Source organism: Gopherus evgoodei, chromosome 1, assembly GCF_007399415.2.
Source record: "Gopherus evgoodei ecotype Sinaloan lineage chromosome 1, rGopEvg1_v1.p, whole genome shotgun sequence".
Taxonomy (NCBI): Eukaryota; Metazoa; Chordata; order Testudines; family Testudinidae; genus Gopherus; species Gopherus evgoodei.
Window position 1 is genome coordinate 317,750,555 of NC_044322.1, and position 22,618 is coordinate 317,773,172.

The 22,618-nt window shown below is 41.1% G+C and overlaps 1 protein-coding gene across 1 annotated transcript in view; it reads left to right on the plus strand.

The window, feature by feature from the left end:
• FOXP2 (forkhead box P2) overlaps positions 1–22,618 on the plus strand; it is a 667,025-nt gene that overhangs the window by 500,828 nt on the left and 143,579 nt on the right. Inside the window, exon 5 of the mRNA XM_030549047.1 lies at positions 4,541–4,630. Coding sequence (XP_030404907.1) covers positions 4,541–4,630 — 90 coding nt within the window. The remainder of the gene's footprint in view (positions 1–4,540; positions 4,631–22,618) is intronic.

A 22,618-nucleotide genomic window follows, 5' to 3' on the forward strand; every position in this document is an offset into this window, starting at 1 on the left:
ACAATTCTGGGCTTGTGAAGCTGAGTCATTAGGAGAAAGGAGGATACAATGTAACACCCTGGAGGGCCAAAGGTTCCACTAATCTAATGTAGCTGTATAATCAGTTGGTTAACATGCTGCTATCCAGTTAATAAAGTTGAGGCCTCTTGCCTTTAACTCAACTAAGTGCATGTGCATGTGTACGTTTGCCTGTTGCATGGTACTACCAGTGATGAGAGTTAACTCTTGTATGAAACTTACAACTTGAAAGACTGTTTGGAAGCTTATTTTATGTTCAGTGGTCAAAGTTAAATCAGTCAATCGTTTAACAAAATAATATAGGGATTTTGGGGTGGAAAGGTGAAAGAATCTGGCTGTCTTCTGGCAAGTTTTTTGGTTCTGGTTATCTGCAAAGTATACACCGTTTGTCAGTATAACTGAGGAGTGCCTGTATAAACATTCTTGTTTCGACTGTTCCACATAATAGTTTCTTGTATCATATTTCTTCTGACCTCGCTATCTGAAACCAATTACAGGAGATCCATTTGGGCTGCATCTATTTTCATAAGAAGCCCAGGCAGCAGTGTTTTTCTCAGAGATGAATATCAACATCAAATATGCTTCTGAGTGCTTTGTTATTTATGTTTCAGAGAGATTTTGTAGCCTTCAGCTCTCAAGAATGTGTCATGCTGTGCTGTTTATACATTGAAGATATTAATGGGCGTAGATGTCATTTTTCATTTTAACGTCTCAAATGCAACAGGCTTATAGGTTAAACATTCTTATTTTTAAAGAAAAGATATGAGTGACATCTGTTTTCTACAAAATACACATTTACTTTTTAAAGCAGGAAAGTAATCTGTTTACCTTCTTTGGTAGCAACTTTCACTTTGTTAAAATGTTAAATCTTATTAAATTAATTTGAAAGCATTCTTAAATAACAAAATCTAGGGAATAGTACATGACTCATATCTTCTTCAATTATCTTTAACACATATAAAAATGTACATTAAATTATCAACTTTAATAGAGTGAATTATATACAATAAATTTTATTTTTGTTCTGCTTACATTTCAGATAGGTTGGAACTGCACAGTAAATATTAAGAAAAAGTGTTCCCAATAAATATTTTACTACAAAATGCAATGAGTTCTGGAAACCCATATGCTCAAATGTCTTGCTCATGCTGCCAATACTTATACCATTATAATTATTTTCATTCACATTGTTAAACTAATTGCAACTTCAATCGGAATCTTTATTTATTTTTAGTGTTTTCATCTACATCACCTTTATTTTTCTACAGTTTTACTAAATTAGATAATGTCATTAAGCAAAAATGCCTCCTAAATTCAAAACAAATGTCATTGGAAAGTGGATATTGTTTTGACTGCCCAAGAAACCTTTCTTTTGCTAGCATTGGAATCAAAACTCTGCATAATTTTGACCAGCAAAGTTTGTAAACATCTGTTAGTTTGTTTTAGCTGAATTGTATTTAGATCACATATTATCATCCAGTTAGTTCACAGAACTTTACTAATGTTATCTGGAATTTGCCTTAATTTGATACATGACTGAAATGTAGATGTGTCTTCCAACATTAATATTTTACTTTAAATTGTCAAGTTGTTTTTCAAGGATTTAATAGCAGTAAATGAACTGATAGAACTGAATGTTTTATAGTCCCCTAATTCTCACAGTTTTCAATAGTGCCAATAATAATTATCTGAGATGAACAATATGTCTCTGAGAAATTGTTTACTGAGAAGCAGTACCAAAGTGTTAACCACTACATTGAGGAAAAATGTGTCATGTGATAACAGATATAAGAACAAAGACTGTCAGCGATTTCTCCTTATGAGTTTTAAATCATCTCTGATCTTTTGAAATTGTTTTCTGTTCTTCTTCTATCTCCTGTGTTTACAGTAATTTAAATTGCCACAATAAGCTCATTGAAGTAGTCAGGTAGTCATCATTTGTAAGACATTCTGTATTAAAAGATGAGCCTTTACTCTTTTAAAGATGTCTCTACGTGCACATATAAATCAAGCTAGTTTAAGCAGTGTAGCCTTTTATGCAAACATATCCTGTTGTGGTATATTTCTTTTTCATAGACTGTGACTTATTTTGTAGTGGCAGGGATTCATGTTTTCTTATAGTGATGCTGTGCTAGGATGCTCCCCATGATTTGAGCAATATTTCCTGGCAAAATTCTGAGATGCTTTAGATTCTAGTTCTCTAATTCTCTGGTACAGTAAATCTAGAGCTGGGCCAGAGATTTGAATCGTTTTTATATTGGTGCTAGTTGTCTGTGTTTCTGAGGAAGATTGGGACTCTGAAACAACTTGCAAAGAGTGAAAATAACCCATGGATATTATTATTTTCAAGCATTGATTAGTCTGTATACTGGCAAGATGCTGTATTATAATTTTTCCAGATAAAATCAGTTTAATGAACTTTCTGCTACCACTACAAATAAAAAGAAATTAATTATTCATGGCACTTTCCCTCTTCTATTTATCTTCAGATCTCTTCACTGGTCCTTGTAACAACACCATCTGATTGGTGAGCTATGCAAGCTCCTGTCAATTCAACAGTGCAATGATTCCCTCTCTTTAATTCCAATCTCCCTCGGGTAGGGCTCCAAAGATTGTGAAGGATCATAAAACTCACTACAAATCAAAATGAATGTGATGCCTGAGCAGTACCATTTTTCAGCCAAGTGTTTCAAAATAGGACCTTGGGGCCAAATCCTGATCCCAGTGAAGTTAATGGATATTTTTCATTGACTGCAACAAGACTAGGATTTGGCCTTTAGAAACTATTTGTGAACCGTGATTGCAAAGAAAATTATTGTTCTATTTAGAATAGCAAATAGAACACAAGTTCTATGGTGACAAAATACTCCGAGTGCACATTGAAATACATTGAACTGTACTTATTTTTAAAGAACAGAAGCTGGGTCTCTCTCTCTTTCGCTCTCATTACCTAGGTTCAGGGGAATGTAATAATCCTTCTAGTGCTTAAGCTCACCTGTAATTACTTGAGAATTTGATGAAACAATAAGCAGATTGTTGTGGGAATGGCTCCAAATGTTAAAAGTATGTTCTGCAAACTTGTACCAGATCCTTCTATGGGGAGACAAATCAGTGTTGTTAGGAGATGGTGCTAGTGCATTCAATTTGTTTACTTTGGTTTTCTCTGTCTGCCTCCCTTCTCAGAAAACTTGCTTGGAGCCAGACTGTAGCAGCCCTCTCTCTGTCTTTTCATAATTGATCAGGGGATGACTGCCTTCCCTGAGGGTTAAGACGTGGCAACTTTTTCTGTTTGCTCAGCATCTCAATGCAGTAGTTCAAACATTGTTCACACCAGCTGGCAGTGTAATGCCATATGCACATCTTGTCAAAGCAACTGTTGTCATGGATACTAGAAACTATCTTAAAAACCAACTCATTTGAGTCTAATCAAAATTGTACCTTTCTTTATCAGCTGAGAATCTTGATTATTGTAGGAGAATATCAATGAAATAAGGTTACATTGTGATATATAGACTGAATGTTCCAGTAACAGCAATATGACATAGTTTAGTGCATTGTTAAATAACATAACTGCTATTCACTGAACTCAGACATTGAAGAGGGAGGAGAAAAAGAGTTCTTCAAGTAGCTTCATTATAAATGTTTTACAATTAGTTTAAATGGTTTTTTCCTTTAAAAAAAATCTTTTAGTAAGTACTGTTTTGTAGCTCTTGTTTTTACAATAATTTTATAGACAAAATTCATTGAAAACTAGCCCTCTTCTGGTAAATGGAATGTTTATATACATTTCTATTGCTTAGCTTTATTGTGCTGAGTTGGAATGAAAACATAAAATAAATGAAAACATCTTATATTTTGATGTGGGATAATTCATCCACAGAACTAATCTGATTGGTGGAGTGGTAATTTCTTTGTTCTCTGATTTTAGTAAGAATGCAAATGAAAACCACTCAGTTTTATTTAGCATTAAAACTGCACTTTATTTTGTCAAAGGAGAGGTTTCCCCTTGAATTGTAAGTACAAAAAAGTGTTTTTAATCTTCAATGAATATCCTTATTAATTCACTTTCAAGATAATCTGATGTTGATTTGTCAAATTTAATTACAGCTTCCGGTAACACTTGAAGTCTACTGCTTTTGCTTCAAAATTGTAATATGAAAATGCAAATTGAATGATAATTTACAAGGGAGTGGGCATTTTAGTTGAACACTCAAGACAAGTTCCTTTGGAAATGAGGCTATTGATGCAGTTTCTGATTTTTCCTCTTCAAGCACTTTAAACAATTAACTTTATTTCCTGCAGGATTTCATGTACATCCATAAATTCTCGTGAAGTCTTATGCATGTACATTCTGAGGATTTTTCTTGTATATTTTAAGAAAAACTCAAATATAATTATTACAGATTGATTAGGAGGAGACTATATTTTCTCTGAATGTACTTACCTAATATTCACAGTGACTAACCAGCCTCTTTCTATGAAATGTTCAAAAATTATTTCAGGATTGTCTTTTTACTTTTAGGCACTCCAAGCAGCAAGACAGCTGCTCTTACAGCAACAGACAAGTGGACTGAAATCTCCTAAGGGCAGCGACAAACAGAGACCACTACAGGTTAGTAAAATATGCTTATCTTTGGGGCCTTATTCACACAGAAGTGCATTGTGCTCGCACATGTATGTATATATAGTGTACTCTTGCATATATACAGTTTCACAAATACCGTAGATATACTTGTGTGCTAGTAGTTCATTTCTGATTCATAAAGAAAACTCACTGCACAATAAGAAAATGTTGTAGTTTGTAGATACTTAAAAGGTCACTTACTACAGAGATTTATGCAAACCAAATCTGAGTTCAATAGCTACAATATAAAGAATGTTTGTATAGATATCTTGAGAGAGTGTGTGTGCTCTTACTCACAAATGGACGTAAAAATTCCTGTGTCAGACTAGGAGTAAAATGATGCTAGGAAAACAAAGCAGCCCTAGACAATCCACCAGCATTCTAACCAAGGGACAAATGCAGAACAACCCAAAGCTTCCACACAAACTGCATGAATTGCAAAGGAGCTGCACCTGCTGCTTTAGAAAATATATTCTAGAGTTTCATATTTGAATGCTGTGTTTCATTCAGCTATATGAATTGCTTCACCACATGTTGAGTAATTTTTTTCAAATACTTTATTGATAAAAGTACATGTACCATTTAGAAAAGGCAAACCATGTATCCCGGAAGTTTTGAGGGCTTTTTTGTTTTGTTTTGTTTTTGTAAATTTACCTCATTCGTCGATTGTTTTAAGAGTTCTATTTGAAATTATACACTGCTAACACCAGAGATCTCACTCATTTCAAGCAAACCAAATATTCTATTTCACCTGTGAACAGCAAAGACAACAATATGTGAAAGATGATTGTGCATGGCTCTGAGTGTAAAGAAAGTATTATTCCTCCCATCTTTTTCCTCACAGCCCCTATCTACTTCTCCAGGGGAGGCTTTAGGCCTTTTGGAGGTCACATATTCTTTGGTAGGCTAGTGAATTTCTATGTGGTGCCTTTCTGGTTGGTGTTCTCCACTGAGCCAGAATTCAAACAGCACTTGGGCTGCTCTGCATCCTCAGTTACTTTCTTTAAATAAGTGTCTTTTTTGTCTCAGATGTAATTTGTGTGGTGTGTTCTTTGGCTTTAGTCTTCATGACATTTTTCTCTTCTGGGATGTCTAAGGGACTATCTCAAACACAAGAGTTTTCTTTTCTTTCTTTCTCTCTTTCTTTCTCTCTTTCGTGTGAAATTTTGTCAGAAACATTATGTTCATCTGTGCACTTTTTAATGTAATTCCACATTTCACCCTTTTCTTTGTGACACATTCATGAAGGAACATAAGGACTCGTTCACACAGTTCTACGCTTCCGCCTTTTTCCAATGTGCTTTTTAAATTGCAGCAATTTGCATACTTACGAGCTGTCTCTGTTCAGTGAGGACTGCCCTGGCTTTTTTAAACCAACAGTAAGTGCTTACAACCAGGCCAAAAACTCAGGCAGATGTCTAAGGGGAATTAAATATATACAGTTGGCATCATGCCACGAAGATCTGCCATAGAAAGCAAGCAAGAGTCCTGAGACTGTCTCAGCTTCCCCACAGTTCTCCTCAGTGCTGAGTTTTCTTTCTAGTGGATGTACTGAAAGCTGAGGACGGAGACAAAAATGGTGGCCAGAGAGGCAGCAGCTGCCTGACCTGCCAGCTATGTTTCTTCAGTGAGTGCTTAAGGGTAAGATTGGCAGCTCAAAGCTCCACCCCCCACCTGATCTTTATCTCGAGTCTAAGGAGGGAAGTTTTGGAAGGAATAGCCGGGAGAGATGGACGGTGATGAAAGAAGGGAAACACATAGGGAGTCAGACCTGAAACCTAGAGGGATGGTGATTATTTTGAGAGAGGGAGAGATTCTTCTGAAAGAGGGGGAGAGATTGGAAGAGATGCTTTGGGTCCTCGTAGTCCTTATGGATCAAACATGGAGGATATGCCCTGTGTCTTTCAATCTCCCAGGGAAAGGAAAGATGTGTCTACATTACAATTAAACACCCACAGCTGGACCGTGTCAATTTACTTGAGTTCACAGGGCGTGAGCTATGGAACTATTTAATTACTGTGTAAAAGTTCGGGCTCCAGCTTGAACTTCTATTAAACAGTCCCATAGACTGAGTCAGCTGTCATGGGCAGCCATGTGTGTTTAACTGCAGTGTAGACATGCCCTAAGGGGTAAAGATGCCTCGTGCTTCCTTCTCACCAGTGGTGGAGAAACAGGGGAGGAGTAAATAAAGAAAGCAAATAGCAAATATTTTCTTTTCAAAAGCTTTCTAAAGCCAGGATTGCTGCTTTTTTATGCCAAATTTTGCTCTAGACACCCAGAATGCCCACAATGTCTCTTATTAAGTTTGTGCACTTTATCTGATACTTTTTAAATGAAAGAAAAATGAAATTTGTTCTCCACTTTCAGTTTAGGTATCAAATGTCATGTAAATTAAGGCCTGAGTATAATTCCGTTTTTATTTTTCTTTCTGACTGTAAAGTGTATAAAAAGGTTTGAAAATAAGTCCTTGGAGCTTTTTTATTTCTGTCATTGACTGTTAATACAAAGCTTTGCATTGTTCGTTATAAAGTGGAAATTTACATCTTGAGCATTATGATGCCTGTTAGGCCCAATATTGTAGTACAGGTCATAAAATTGTACAACATTACTGTATTATTATGCCAGATTTAATGGTAACTTAATGCCAAAGTTTCATAGCAATAGGCATCAGTACTATATACAGATATTAACAATGTGGGGTTAGAGGACACAAATAAAAAGAAACGTATGCTGGAAGTAAAAGGAGAACAAATTTCTCCCACCAAAATATTAAATTAGCTTCAGTATTATTGTGTTTCTAATTTCAGAGCAACTGACCAGTCTGGCAACTGGAAACAGATTGGGACTGTATTATGGATCTAATAAAACTTTCAAAGTAACCTACACATCTGCAGTCAAATGGGGGCATTAGGTAATAATTCCCATTGTACCCCTCATGCACTCTATATTTGGATGTAAATAAGGAGCACGTACATAAGGAGAAAGAAAGAGGAACACATTTTATATTTTTGTAGCCATTTTGTTACAAATTGTATTGTGTCTATTTTTTAAATATTCACCATGGTATTTTATGTATGTTTCCTTTATTACTCAGTAATATGTGCATTATTTTAGTGGCCTGTGGAACACATTAGCTAGTCAGCAGGTTGAAAAGTTACTGCAGAAACTTTCAAGCTCCCCTCACACTCCTTTGCAAAAGTGGGGTTTTGGGGTAGTGGGCCATGGATTTCTTGCAATACTTCACACAAAATATGCCTTTAGGGAACCCTCTGGGATCATTCCAGAGGAATTTGGGTAGTGATCCAAAGCAGTTCTTACTAGCTTCTTATGAAAAAATCCTTTTGAAAATGACAGCATGTTGTATAAGCAGGATAAAGAGAGAGAAGTCTTACGTTTTGCATTGTATTTATTTATTTATTTATTTATTTATTTAAATGGGAAAATGTCATCATCATCTGGTTAGGTCACAAATATTATTTCTTAAAAGTGCTTGTGATTCAGACTTGGATCTGACATTGTTCTGAATGATAACTGCATAGCTGTAAATTTTTTATAGATGGCCTGTTCCCAGAATGCGTATGTCTATCTACTTATCTCTTTTTTTTTAATTTACATTTTTTCTGGGTTTCAGGGCTGCAGATGGCATAAGCATTAGCATGTCTTATGCAAAACTGAGAAAAACATCCCATCTGACAACCCTGAATACGAGTTGTAGTAGTGATTTTACTTTCATATATAGATATTTGAATAATGTGTTTGAACATGTTTATATATGCCATTCATTACCCTAATGCACCAATTGAATGGATCCAATCAGTAGGTACATTGATTAACAACATATAGCAGAATAACTAAATAGGGATAGTGATGAGAACGGAAGATATTAGCCTAAGTATTATGAGATATATTTTACTGTCTTATCTGTACATCCTTAAAAACATATTGTAGTACTAAGGATAAGATTTTTGTAATGATATTTTTGGTTCTTGAAAATTTGTTATCTTCACCAGTGATGCTATGATTATGGTGACCTGTCGTGAAGCAAGCTGGCCACGTGCCTGGAATTATTTAAATTTCATGACAATACATTCCCAGAGTACATATGATAAATAAAAATCACTTAGACTTTTAGAACCTTTTCAGACAAGTAACGTTCCTGCAGGCACTGAAAAATCTAGCATCATGTAGCTTAGGTATGAAAACTAGTAGCATTATTGTTCTTGTTACGTTTACAGCCATGAGTCAGACTTGTGGTTCTTCAACAACTGTGCAAATTGTATTGATTTGCTATCATAGTTGAGCATTAGTGCGCTAGGATTATTTCCTTTATTTTGGGTGGTCTAATCTTTACATTGTTCATGTTTTACATTCTGCTGTAGGCTGCATAACTATTTGGATAGCAAGTTACACTTTTTTCTATAAGATCTATAAAAATCTGTTTTTTTCTATCCAGTGTAATCTCTATAATGGAATATTTAATTTATATGAAGTCAGGCTTCAAACTTTTTCTTAACTGGAACAAACTGATATTTATTTTTAATTCTGTAGGTTAATGTATCTATAGCTAACTAGTTGCTTATTAACATCTTAGTGCTAGAAGATTTGTTGCTTCCAACATCAATACGAATGCATTTTGTATTAGGATGCTATGTCAGGAAATCATGACTCCTGGAACCAAAGGGTTAAGCTCAGTGTGTACCAAGCCTGTTGTATAAATATCATGCTGTAGGGAGTGTTAGTTGTTAAGGTAAGCTTTGTTTGTTTAGCATGAACACGTCATTGAAATAATCATTTATAAATTTGGTTTTAGAAAGCTAAGTATACATTTCAGTTTTCATTACTTAATGTTTATTTTCTTAGTGTTTAGTATCCAGAGTAACAGAAGTTGGAAATACGTGTATATATAAAATGTCTAAAATATCAGACATTATCTTTTGTAAAGTATTTTATTCAAAGATAAGTCTGACAATACACCTTCAGAACAAAGAGATTGCAAGCCCTGATTTGTCATACAGAGGTCATTGATCCTACAAAATATTTTATCTCATTGTGTGTAAATGACAAATGGAAATAATAAAGAACAACTCAAAAATAAAAGCAGAAAAACAAAACACTGAACAGCATATTTTGGCTGGTGAAGATATGAGCAAGCTGTTGGTGTGTGTGTATGTGTGCGGGTGCATATATGTGTGCATACAACATGTGACAGAGAAAGAACTAATGGTGGAACTGAGAAGGGTGTATCTGGGCAGATTATAGAGTGAATGGGGCTCTGAGTGGTAGCGTACGGAATGATAGCGTTAGAGGGAGGTAAACAGTGCACCATTTTCTTCAGAAGATAGAAAAGCATGTACCCACAAGGACACCCAAGTACACTACGTCTGGCCTCATCTGCCTGCTCTCCCTGCCTCAGAGCTGCCCCTAATTCAGTCATCTTCCTTGGTATCTTCTGGTAAGATAAATTGGTATAAAATAGAGAACAAAATATTATACTTATTAAAGAATGGATTTTAAAAACATAATGTATTGTAATATAAAGAAGCTGATGAGAAAGTAAAAAAGGACAAAATAGGCATAAGTGGGCAGAAGAAATTGGAGAGCAGAGAAAATACCTGGCGAGCATGGGCGCTTGCTTTTCAGTTTTGTCTTGGGGCCTGTAAATACAATCCTGTCTCACACCTAACTATCTACGGGATTCCTGCTTAAAACATATAAAAGGAGAAAAAAATGTTTTGGATAATAACATACATTGGGTTTCCTCTGTGCCAGGTCAACCAGCAAAAGAAATCAATTTAATTAGTCCAAAACTCTCTTTCCAGATCTTCCAGCCAACTATATGTGTACGTCTCTTCCACTTAAGACTAAGTAAGCCCTACCTAGCACAGGAGCAAGGGGCATGAGAATTTTGTACATACTCGAGAGCATTGATTTGGAAAGATGCAAATGTCTAATATGTAAGAAGAGAATAGTGATAAACAGACTTGCCCTCTTGAGTATAGTCCTGAAGGAAATGTTTGGCCTACATATAAGCAAACAGTGAGGCTTGGGATAAATTAAATCTAGAAGCTAGCTGTTGAAAAGGCGTAAGTCCCATTTTGCCTAGTAAGTCTGCTATGAAAGATATGCAGTTATCCTCTAAGGGGAAGAAATTTGCATCAGTGATACCCACTCTAAAGGCAAGGATAAACCCTAGAGAGGACGAGGAGTCAAGGGAGTTATTTTTAGTTAAGGTGAGTGTGTCTGTGTGTATGTGTAAACTTCCATGCTTTCAGCAGTGTAGAAAACAAGAGTTCCATGTAATGTAGAGAGATCAGTGTGGTAAGAAAGGAAGGACCAGGCTGTAATTCAAATGTGTATAATGGTTGCATAATATTATATTGGAAATACTGTAAGGAAAATGCTTTTAAAAACCTGATTCTTCTCTCATTTATATGGGTTTTACCCTCATGAATAGAGGCCCTTTCCAGAGTACCTGTCCTCTCTTTGATTATTTATGTTACTGATGAAAACGAATATCTTGCGTCTGTTATCTTTAAGCCACAACATCTGTCAGGACAAGTATTGCTTTAAATCACTTCTCACTGTTAGAAACATCAAACATTTAAAAAAAAATAGTCAGCCAATAGATTCCTAGAATGCCTCTATCACATTCTAAATACTAAAATGAATGATTTTGTATAAGATATTTTATGATGTTCATCACCCACTTTAGTTTTCATATTGACTTATTGTTGCTGAAAATGTCTTTTTGGCTTATATTAAACATCTGTGGTTTATTCATGCTCTGTTTTTCACTGATAAAACAAATGTTTGTAGTTAGATATGTATGTAAAATATTTCTGCAACTCTTCAGATCTTATGAATTTTATAGGGACATATATCGAAAAATCGTACATATGCAGCCAGTGCTTTCCACCCTTCTACTTGCAGTGAGTGAGAAGGAGGCGATGTAGTAGTAATGCTTTTTGTAAAAGTTATATTTAAAATCACTGATTATGCCAAGCTAGAGCTAGCACATAACCAGCAATTTTAGAAAGCATATTAATTTTAAACATATACAGGTGCTACAGTTCGTCCCCCTGGTTTCTATACCTCTCTCTCTCAGAATGTTATTACTGTCTCTGAATCCTACATCCTTTATTTTAGAGTTGGTTAGGAATTTTCCAGCAGAATGGGAAATGGTGATTCATCATAAGCGAAACAATGGGAAAGGATCAGTTTGGACAAATTTTTAGATGAGAATTAAAAAAAAAAGTTTCATAATTCTTAAAATGTCCCATGCCAATATTTTTAAATGAGAAGTTTTCTTTTTAGGTGAAAGAGTAGTAAAAAAAAAAAGGTATAAAATTGTTGAAATAAAAATGAAACATTTTGAAATGACTGAAATAAAATTTTCAGTTTACCTCATTTGATTTTTTTCAACTGTGAATTCACAATTTTTTTTTTTGAGATTTTGACTTTTTGACCTAATTCAGGATGGGAAAATGTGTTGACATCTCAGAAATTCTTGGAGGAGTAGAAAACCATTTCCTGTACATCTACTTTCTTTGCTCCTGTCATCACTCCCCTGTCCTCACCTTCAAGCTACCTATGTTGCTGATCCTGACTATCTCTACTGACTGCGTAGCGGGAGAAAATGTTGGGTTGCCAATTTTGCTTGGACTTATTCCTAGAGGTTTCATCACATGACATAACCTTTAATTAAATATTAATCTTTTGATTTCTGGAGACTCCAGGACAATCCTAGAGAGTTGGATCCCAAATTCACTCACTCCTACTTTTCATATAGACTCACAAATTTCAGGCCTAGAATTTAGAGAATACTTATTCTTTTCTCAGACTAAAGAGCAGACCCACAATCCCAAATTCTTCTCATGATGGCTCCTGCCATTTGCCTTATACCAGGAACTACTGCTGTGAATTGGATGGATGGAGGAGTGTCTGTCTTTTTCCTTATCTAGTCTATAAACTACAGGAGTCGAAGCCCTAAAAATAAGTTTCTTTTCTTTGCACTGCCTCAACAACTGGAAACCTTTATCCACTCTCAACCCTATCGCAATGCTTCCTGCACAGCCTTCACATTCACCACAACTGCTCCTTTTTCTGCCATGTGAGTAGCTCCGTTATAGTTGTGGGAGATGCAGGTTTTCGTGAGCCGCTCTTCCAGACTTTTTGAAACAGCTCTGATTGATCTGATTCTCCCACTAGCTGGCTTACTGCCCAGAAAAGCCTGTGAAGAGCCAAGTGGGGATGTGTGAATGGCTCCCCACTCAGCATGATTCTATTAAAGGGTCTGCTCCCAAGCAGGTTCCTAATTACACCAGTTTAAGATTCCACCACTCAAGCAAGTGTCTCTTGACATCCTTGAATTTAACAAACATATCAGTGTACAATGATATAAAAATTGTTGATCCAGAAAATAGCTAAGGAAAATATCCTGTAAACTACTTAGCATTCTGATTGGTTTTGCTTAATTTTAAGTCACTATCTGCTTTGCATCCAAGTGAGATACAGTGATTCTTTGTTCTGTAAATTGAAAAATAGCTTCAAGTGAAATCACTGTCAGGATATAAGTTATCTTTCCAAGAGCATTTATTTAATTAAGCAGTTGTAAATGCTTACAGAAAATTTCTTTCAAAAACAATGCCCTCTGTCTAGACATTAAAGAAACCACACCCAGATATAGTGATATATGTTGTTAGTTCTGCTCCCTTCCAAATAAAAATCCTGGTCAGAAAGTCACACTAAAAGGTCATTCTGTCAATTCTTTGTATGCAATTGCTGATTTTTTCTTAACAGATTCATTTTACTGCATAAAGCAGATATTTGTATTGATTACTCATTTCATGCTCATTGGATCTTTTACTTAGTGTATGTGTTAATTGTGCCATTGCTGTATCAAGCAGGATGATTGCTTTGTCTGTAGTTTGCATATTTCAAAAGGAGAAATTAAGTATCCAGTTATATGCCACCTTCAGGGTAAATGTTCGTCTTAGTTCACACTTCAATTGCCAGTACAGGTATGAGATTAAAAAATGAATTATTGAAATTAACTAATTGATGATGCATAACTCTTACTTTGTATGTTGTTCATAAATCTAGAAACAGATTCTCTCAGTGCACACTTCAGGAACCAAAGAGTTTCATAATGCAGAGTGAAAGAGCACCTTAATACAACCTACAAGTACTAACACTTCTGATGCCGACACTTTTTTTCTTTTGTCTTAAAATTGCCACCTTGACATCCTCTGTTGTTGGTGCTACTACACATTCTCCAGTGATAAGCCACGGGGTGCACTCAAGATCTTTGTATGCCAGGTTGAGGAAAACCAATTTATTTCTTACTATATACCAAGGTGTAATTGAACTAATGATGCAAAATCTTACTAAATGAAACAGCTAATCAAGCAGTCTTTGAAAAGCAGCCCTACAAAAATATCGTGGAAAGGGAACATTCCTGCATTCCAACAATATTGATATGGTAAGGGTCCCAAAGAGGACTTCAAAATATAAATGGTTAATAAAATTCTCCCTTCAGTCACCACAATAAATACATTTGTTCAAGAAAACTATATCAGTAGATGGAAGAGGAGGCCTGCATGCTTGATGTTGAAGAAAACGCAACTTACCGTATTAGAAACATTTCTCTAGCAAGTATCTCTTTCAAATTGATGCTGCTATTTAGAGCATATAGAGCCGTGGGCATGGTACTTAATAATAGTAAAAATACATACATCACAAAAGGTATTACCTAAAATAGCTTACAATCAAAAACAAATCAAACAGATATCATATAATTAAAACTGCAGTCAATGAAGTTTCACATGGACTTCTGTTCCTCATGGAACACTTGAGTTTAGGGGAGTGATTTTTGAGGCAGAGATAAATAATTATGAGCAAGTAAAGATAGATGGATGGTTGCTTGGTCAGTGGTCTTTGCTGATCTAAATGAAAGAACGCATGGAGTCAGGAGTGGATGTTAGAAACAAAGAAATAAAGGCAGAAACTTAACAGATGAAATTCCAGACTCGCTGAAATAAGTTGCAAAACTCCAATGAGAAGTATATGATGTTAATTTGTCCATAAACTTGCTTAGTCCTGAAAAGTTTGCTTAACTGATTTTAACCCCACTTCAGATTGTGAAATACACACGAAGTAGGTGGAGTGTTAGTGTTTCATGCCAGTTGACCCATGTAGTTATTTTTTTAATATATTTTTATTTATTTTCAATAATCGTGAATAGTTAACACTGTAGAACAGATAGAAAAAGTGTAAATGTTATTTTTTTTAAATACACCATGAAAACCCAGGTGTAAATTTGGAGTATTGTCTCCATTGATACTTCCTTTTATATAAGGGCTTGGATGCTTTTGATTATCTCCTTTGTTTATGGGAGAAATAGGAGTTTTTATCCGCACATTTTGTGTATGTGTGGCTTTTACTTCTCTGTTTTATAAATTAACATTTTTCAATAGATGATATTAAAAATGTGTCAGATTCATCATAACTTGTAGGGCATAACAGAAATATAATTAGAGTATTAAGTATGGATATTTGTATCTAGAAAGTAGATCCATCTCAAAACTGGCTCTTTTCTCTGCAGTGTACAAGTATGGAAACCAGAAATTACTGAATATATTTTCCAGAATCACAAATATTTTCAATCATTTTCTCTAAAAAATATATACTTTGATCATGTTTAGCACTTATTTAGCATCTTCTATCCAGTTATCTTATTTAAATATTTTAAAATAAGTTAAATATCACAGCACATTAATAAGGTCCATTTTATTACTCCCATTTTAAAGATTGGGAAGCTGAATAACGAAGAGGACTAGTGACTTGCCCAACAAGTCTACTGAACGTGTGAGAACCAAGAATAAAACCCAGGTCTCCTTTTGCAGTGCTAAAAGAACCACACTTAGGCCTTGGGTACACTTACTGGGGGTTTGAAGTGCGCCGACTGATGCATCAGTAGTTGATTTAGCAGGTCTAGTGAAGACCCACTAAATCAACCACCAGTCGGTCTCCTGTCAACTCTTGTACTCCATCTGAACAAGAAGTGCAAGGGGAGTCAACAGGAGAGCATCTCCAGTCAACATCACATAGTATGGACCCCGGGTAAGTAGATCTAAGTACGTCGACTTCAGCTGCATTATTCTGATCTCCCCCCATAGTGTAGACAAGGCCTAATTCAGCATCATGCTGGATAGTTCAGTCATAGGAAATGTTTGTTTGTGTTTGTGTGTGTTGGGAGAAACACATGCGTTGTGGTCCTTCATCCGGCATAGCCATTGGAGGGCGGAGTGGTCAGTGACCAAAGTGAACGGGGCCCCAAGGAGGTAGTAACGCAGAGCATCGCAGGCCCACTTCGCCGCGAGGGCCTCCTTTTCGATGACTGCGTAGTTTTGTTCTCTGGGGAACAGCTTCCGGCTGATGTACAGCACCGGATGCTTCTCCCCATCCACCTCCTGTGAGAGGACAGCCCCGAGCCCGACTTCCGACGCATCGGTTTGTAGGACGAATGGTCGCTGGAAGTCCGGGCTAAACAAGGCTGATTGGAAAGCCTTCAGTGATTGGAAAGCCTCGTCACACTCTGGGGTCCAGCGTACGTGTCGCGGGCTGTCCTTGGTAAGGAGCCCGGTCAAGGGGGCGACTACCGCTGCAAACTGGGGGATGAACCTCCGATAATATCCCGCCAGCCCCAAGAACTGGCGGACTTGGCGCTTTGTGTTTGGCGGCGGACAGGCGGCAATGGCCTGAACCTTGTCCACAAGAGGTTTCACCTGTCCATTGCCAACGGTATACCCCAAGTAGGTGGTCTCACGCCAGCCGATGTGACACTTCTTAGGGTTGGCCGTCAACCCGGACTCCCGCAAGGACCTCAGGACGGCGGCGACCTTGTCCAGGTGGGTCTCCCACTGCCGACTGTAGATGACCACGTCATCTAGATAAGCTGCGGCGTAGTCATGGTGCGGTTGGAGGAGGCGGTCCATCAAGCGCTGGAATGTAGCAGGTGCCCCATGAAGGCCGAAGGGCATCCGCGTAAAGTGATACAGGCTGGTTGGCGTGGCGAACGCGGTCTTCTCCCGGGAGGCCGGATCCAGGGGAATCTGCCAATACCCCTTGCTTAAGTCCAGGGTCATAATATAGCGGGCCTCTCCCAACTGGGCCAGCAGCTCGTCTGTTCGGGGCATAGGGTAGGCGTCAAATTTGGAGATGGCGTTAACGCGCCTAAAGTCGATACAGAAACGCTGGGAGCCATCGGGTTTAGGCACCAGGACGATGGGACTACGCCACTCACTTTGTGACGGCTCAGGGTCTAGCATTGCCCGTACCTCGTCTTTGACGATTCGCCTTCGGTGATACGGCAGGGGTCTGGTCGTGGCCCGGATCACCACTCCCGGCTCCGTCTGAATCTGATGATAGGCCATGGAGGTGTACCCGGGCTGGGCCGTAAAAGTGCGAGGGAATGCTTGAAGGAGGCAGCGGGTTTGCTCCAGCTGCTCTTCTGTCAGCGTTTCCGCGAGCTGGGGTCCCTCGGGGTCCTCCGTAGTGTGTACCTGGGGCCCGAGTTCGGGTTCTGGTGGACAGGGATTGATCAGCAATCCTTCTCGCTCCCGCCAGGGTTTAAGGAGGTTAACATGATATCGTTGAAGCTCTTTCCGTCGGCCGGGTTGACGAATATCATAGGTGACGGGGCCCACCTTCTGCACCACCTCGTACTGGCCCTGCCATCGAGCCAGGATTTTGGACTCGCTGGAGGGGAGGAGGAGTAAGACCCGGTCTCCAGGTTGGAAGTCTCGGGTACGCGCATCCCGGTTGTACGCCTGGGCCTGCATCTCTTGGGCGGCTTTTAAGTTTGCCTGTGCCAGGGTCCCAGCCTGCTTGAGACACTCTTGGAGCTGGATCACGTATTGCAGGAGACCCTTGGCGGGTGAGGGGGTTTGCTCCCAGGTTTCCCTCATCAGGTCCAACAGGCCCCGCGGTTGGCGGCCATATAATAGCTCGAACGGTGAGAACTTGGTGGAGGCCTGGGGGACCTCTCGCACCGCCAAGAGCAGGGGCAGGAGTAGTTGGTCCCACCGGCGGAGGTCTTCTGGGGGAAATTTTCGCAACATATCCTTTAGGGTGCGATTAAACCTCTCTACCAAGCCGTCTGTTTGGGGATGGTACACCGAGGTTCGCAGTTGCTTGATCCCCAGGAGCCTGCACACCTGCTCCAACAGCCGCGAGGTGAAATTGGTCCCCTGATCCGTGAGGATCTCCCGGGGCAAGCCAATGCGGGCGAAGACCTTAACCAGCTCGCCTGTGGTGGTGCGGGCGGTGATGTTCTGGAGCGGGATCGCCTCGGGGAACCGGGTGGCGTAGTCCAGCATCACGAGTATGTACTGGTAGCCCGCAATACTCTTAGGGAGGGGTCCCACCAGGTCCATGGCCACCCACTCGAAAGGGGTCTCGATTAACGGCATCGGGACCAGTGGCGCCTTGGGTGTCCTCCCTGGCGCGGTCAACTGGCACTCCGGGTACGAGGTACAATAATCCTTCACCTCGCGGTATATCCCCGGCCAATAGAAGCGCACCAATATTCGGGCCAGGATCTTTTCAGTACCCAGATGTCCGGCAGCCGAGATGTCATGGGCCAGTTTCATGACTGCCCGCCGATGACAGCAGGGTACGAGGAGCTGTGATCAGGGCTCTTTGGTGTGTGGGTCCCTCTCGACCTGATACAAGCGGTTCTGGCGCAACTCGAAGTGTGGCCACCGGGCAGATCGCCCGGGATCGAGGATAGTGCCATCCACGGTGGCAAGCTGTTCATATGCCTCGCTGAGAATGGGGTCCGCTCTTTGGTCCCGGCAGAAGTCCGTGGGGGCCGAGGGATCCCTGGCCTCGCCCGGGGAAGCATCGTCCCCATCCTCGGCGGAGGGGTCCTCCAGGGGGTCCAGCTCATCCTTCTCCATTTCTGGGGGCCTCGGCTCCTCGTCCTTCCCTCCTGAGGCTTCTCCTTCCAAGGCTGGTACGGGACCCAGGCTGCCCCTGGCATGTCGGCGTAGGACGGCCGGAAACCCGGGCCAGTCCCGGCCCAGGATTACTGGATAGGCCAGACTCGGTGCTAGACCTACCACCATCCGTCGGGTCTCCCCGTCAATTGTCAGTTGCGCCCAGGCGCTGGGGTATGGCCGTACGTCGCCGTGGATACATTGTAACCGAATTTCCCCCAGGCGTGCATCCGCTGGGGGACCTAAGTGGTTGCGGATTAAGGTCTGTCCGCAACCGGAGTTGAGGAGGGCTACGGTCAGATATCCCTCCACCATCACAGGTGCCGTAATCTTGGCGGGCTGTTGGCACCGAGCCCGAGCCTCCCCGGAGCAGACTTGGCCAAAGGTACACTCCATTTGGGGGCAATCCCTCTGGAGATGTCCCGACTTGCCGCAGGAGAAACAAGGCCCTAGGTCAGGTCGTCCGACTCGGGGCCGGGTCCTCGGGGAGTCCCTGGCGGGGTTTCAGGGCACCTTCCGGGGAGCGGGCGTTGGGGCTTGGGCCGGCCGTGCTGGTGGGGCTGCAGCCCGGGTGGGTGTCGCCTTCTTCCCGAGGTCGGGGCGTTCTGGTCCTTGTGGGGTTGGTCGGCCTGCCGGGCCCATCGGGGCTTCTGCCGCCAGGAAATCCTCCATCAGGGTGACTGCGGCGGCCAGTGTTGCTGATCGATGACGGAGGACCCAGGCCCTTCCTCGCGGTGGCAGGATGTGGGTGAACTGTTCGAGGATCACCTGCTCGGCTAGCTCTTCCGACGTTCGACGGTCGGGCTGCAACCACCGCCGGCAGGTCTCCCGCAGTTCCTGGGCCACCATACGAGGCCGGGCCCCCATGGGATACGTCAGGCCCCTGAACCGCTGTCAAAACGTCTCCGGGCTCACATCGAGGGCATCCAGGATGGCGGATTTCACCTGCCCATAGTCCTGGGCGGCCTCGGCAGACAGGCCTCGGTAGACTGCCTGAGCCACTCCTGTCAGGTACGGCGCCAGGATGGAGGCCCAGTGGTCAGGGTTTCACCCCGCGACGGTGGCTGCCCGCTCAAAAGTGACCAGGAAGGCCTCCAGGTCATCACCCAGGCCCATCTTGGTCAGTGGATCGGTGGGCGGGGCCCTGGGCCGCCATCGGTGCCCCCCGACTGGGCCCCCTCTCGGGGCCCCCGCTCCACTGCAAGGTGCTGGCGGCATTTTAGCTGGAACTCCTGCTGCTGCTGAACCAGGTCCTGGATCAGCTGGCGTTGTTGAGTCCCCAGCTGCTCGACGAGCTGCTGCTGCTGCTGAAGCTGGGCAGCCTGCTGCTCCTCTTGCCGTCGTGCCTGCGCCGCCTGCTGCCGATCCTGGTTCTCGGTCAGAAGGGCTGTGAGGTGGGATAGGTCCATCTCGGGGGAGGGGGCTCCCCCTCCCGCGGCCCCCCGTTCACCGGCGTTAAGGGTCCGCGCCCACATCCTGGCGCTGTGTGCCTCCCAGTGGTGCTTCCACGTGTAAGCCGGTTGCGTCGGGGCTCATCCCCCTCAGGCGCGGCGGGGAGCCCGGGCACCAGCGTCTGTCCTCTCCGGCAGCCTGCTTCCAGCTGAGCGCTGGGGCCGGGCTTTTATACTTCCTGTCCCGCCCCTTGACTTCCGGGGGGCGGGGACAGGCCGTGCTGACTCCGCCCACTGAGGCGCCTGCTTTGGCTCGTCCCCCTCAGGCGCGGCGGGGAGCCAGGGAGCCTCCTTACAGGGCCCAAAACTGGACACACTACTTCAGATGTGGCCTCACCAGTGTCGAATAGGGGAATAATCACTTCCCTTGATCTGCTGGCAATGCTCCTACTAATGCAGCCCAATATGCTGTTAGCCTTCTTGGCAAAAAGGGCACACTGCTGACTTATATCCAACTTCTCATCCACTGTAATTCCCAGGTTCTTTTCAGCAGAACTGCTGCTTAGCCAGTCGGTCCCCAGCTGGTAGTGGTGCATAGGATTCTTCCATCCTGTCCTTATTGAACTTCATCAGATTTCTTTTGACCCAATCCCCCAGTTTGTCTAGGTCACTATGAACCATACCACTACCCTCCAGCATATCTACCTCTCCCCCCAGCTTGGTATCATCTGCAAACTTGCTAAGGGTGCAATCCATCCTGTCATCCAGATCATTAATAAAGATGTTGAACAAAACTGGCCCCAGGACCAGCCCCTGGGCACTCCGCTTGATACCTGCTGCCAACTAGACTTCGAGCTGTTGGTCACTAGCTGTTGAGCCCAACAACCTAGCCAGCTTTCTATCCACTTTATAGTCCATTCATCCAATCCATACTTTTTAACTTGCTGGTAAGAATACTGTGGGATACTGTATCAAAAGCTTTGCTAAAGTCAAGATATACCTCGACATTGCCAAAAGCGATCACGTCTCAGAAGAGATAAAAGGGATCTGCTAGTTGTTTCTGAAAAATCTTAGCCTGATTTATTGGCCCAAACACCAGTACATGGTCAAAAGCTCAATGATAATCAAGATTATGCATTCTTTCACTTCTGAGTATACCCTTTTTAATATCAGCGTCATTGTTTCAGTGGTCATCATTAATAAGTCAACATTTACCCATTATTAGATATATTGAGGTTTTGTGCTGTTGGAGAAAATTGGATTGCTCACAGGATTAATATTTATTAGTGTTATTAATTATTTGTATTATAATAGCTCCCAGAGGTCCCAACCAAGATTGCATACGCATTGTGTTAATCATTGTACAATCATATATGAGAGAGAATCTCTGTCCTAAAGAGCTTACAGTCTAAGCAAGTAATACAGACAAAGTATGGGAGGAAAACAGAGTACAGAGAGTTAAAGTGATTCCCTCAAAGTCACATAGCAGGTCATTGTACCAGCAAGGAATAAAATCCAAGTCTTTTGACTTCTAGTCCTGTGCATGGGGCCTCAGGCCCTTCCCTATTATACTGTGAGGGGATATGAAACATTTTTCAGCTCTACAGCTCCTGTTCAAATCTATGCCAAGTCAGTAAAGAGAGAAAATGATGAGTTTAGTCTCCTTTTTAGAATATAGATATCCATGTTAAAAAAACCAATATCATGATTTGTATCTTTAGCTTCACTCTCCAGATATGTCACTCTGGTACCTAAATGAGAAAAAAACATAATGACACATAGGAGTTAGATCCAGGTATGCAGGCTAATTTTTTTTTTTACAAACTATTATGTCTGTGGGATAGTCCAAGTGTAATCTTATAAATAGAACTACTATTTAAATAGGCAAAATATAAAGTCTAAATTATTGGTTGTTTAGTTCTGAAAAAAAATATCTCCGATATGATGGAAAAGCTTAAGTAAATCTGAGATGAAGAAAAAAGACCGAAACGTGCCAGAATACAGCCTTTTACTCTTTTGTCTCCAATAACCCTTCAACTTACCAGATCCAATTTGAGAAACTAGTGATTTAGTTTCAAGAGCTTTAGCATCACCAAAATGCTAAAGTACATACTTTGCATTTCTCAAAGCCATTCAATGTTCCACTAGAAATTAAATAGCTATGTGAGTTCATGTTTAGGAAAATGTAGGGCCTTACCTAACCAACACAACTTTTGGCCTTCCAAGACATGGCCATCCCCAAAATATTCACTGATTATGGTTGCTCTACAGGCCAGCTAATATGGAGACACGAGGTGCAACTCAATAGTTAAGAGTGGGCCTTTTTCTTCATTCAAGATGGGATTCATTCAAGATGGGATTCATACTCCTTGTTATGTAGGTAAAATATGAGTAATTTAGGATAAAATATATTACATGGATATTAATGATCTCAAAATCAAGCATTATAAAGCTAGATAGTTAAGAGTTAAAATTAAACTTAAAAAGAAATTAAACAAATTACTAAATGGAAATGCACAGTTAGGGCACCCACCCAAAGAGCTTCCCCTCTGCTCTAAAGTAACACCACACAGGGGATGAAATGA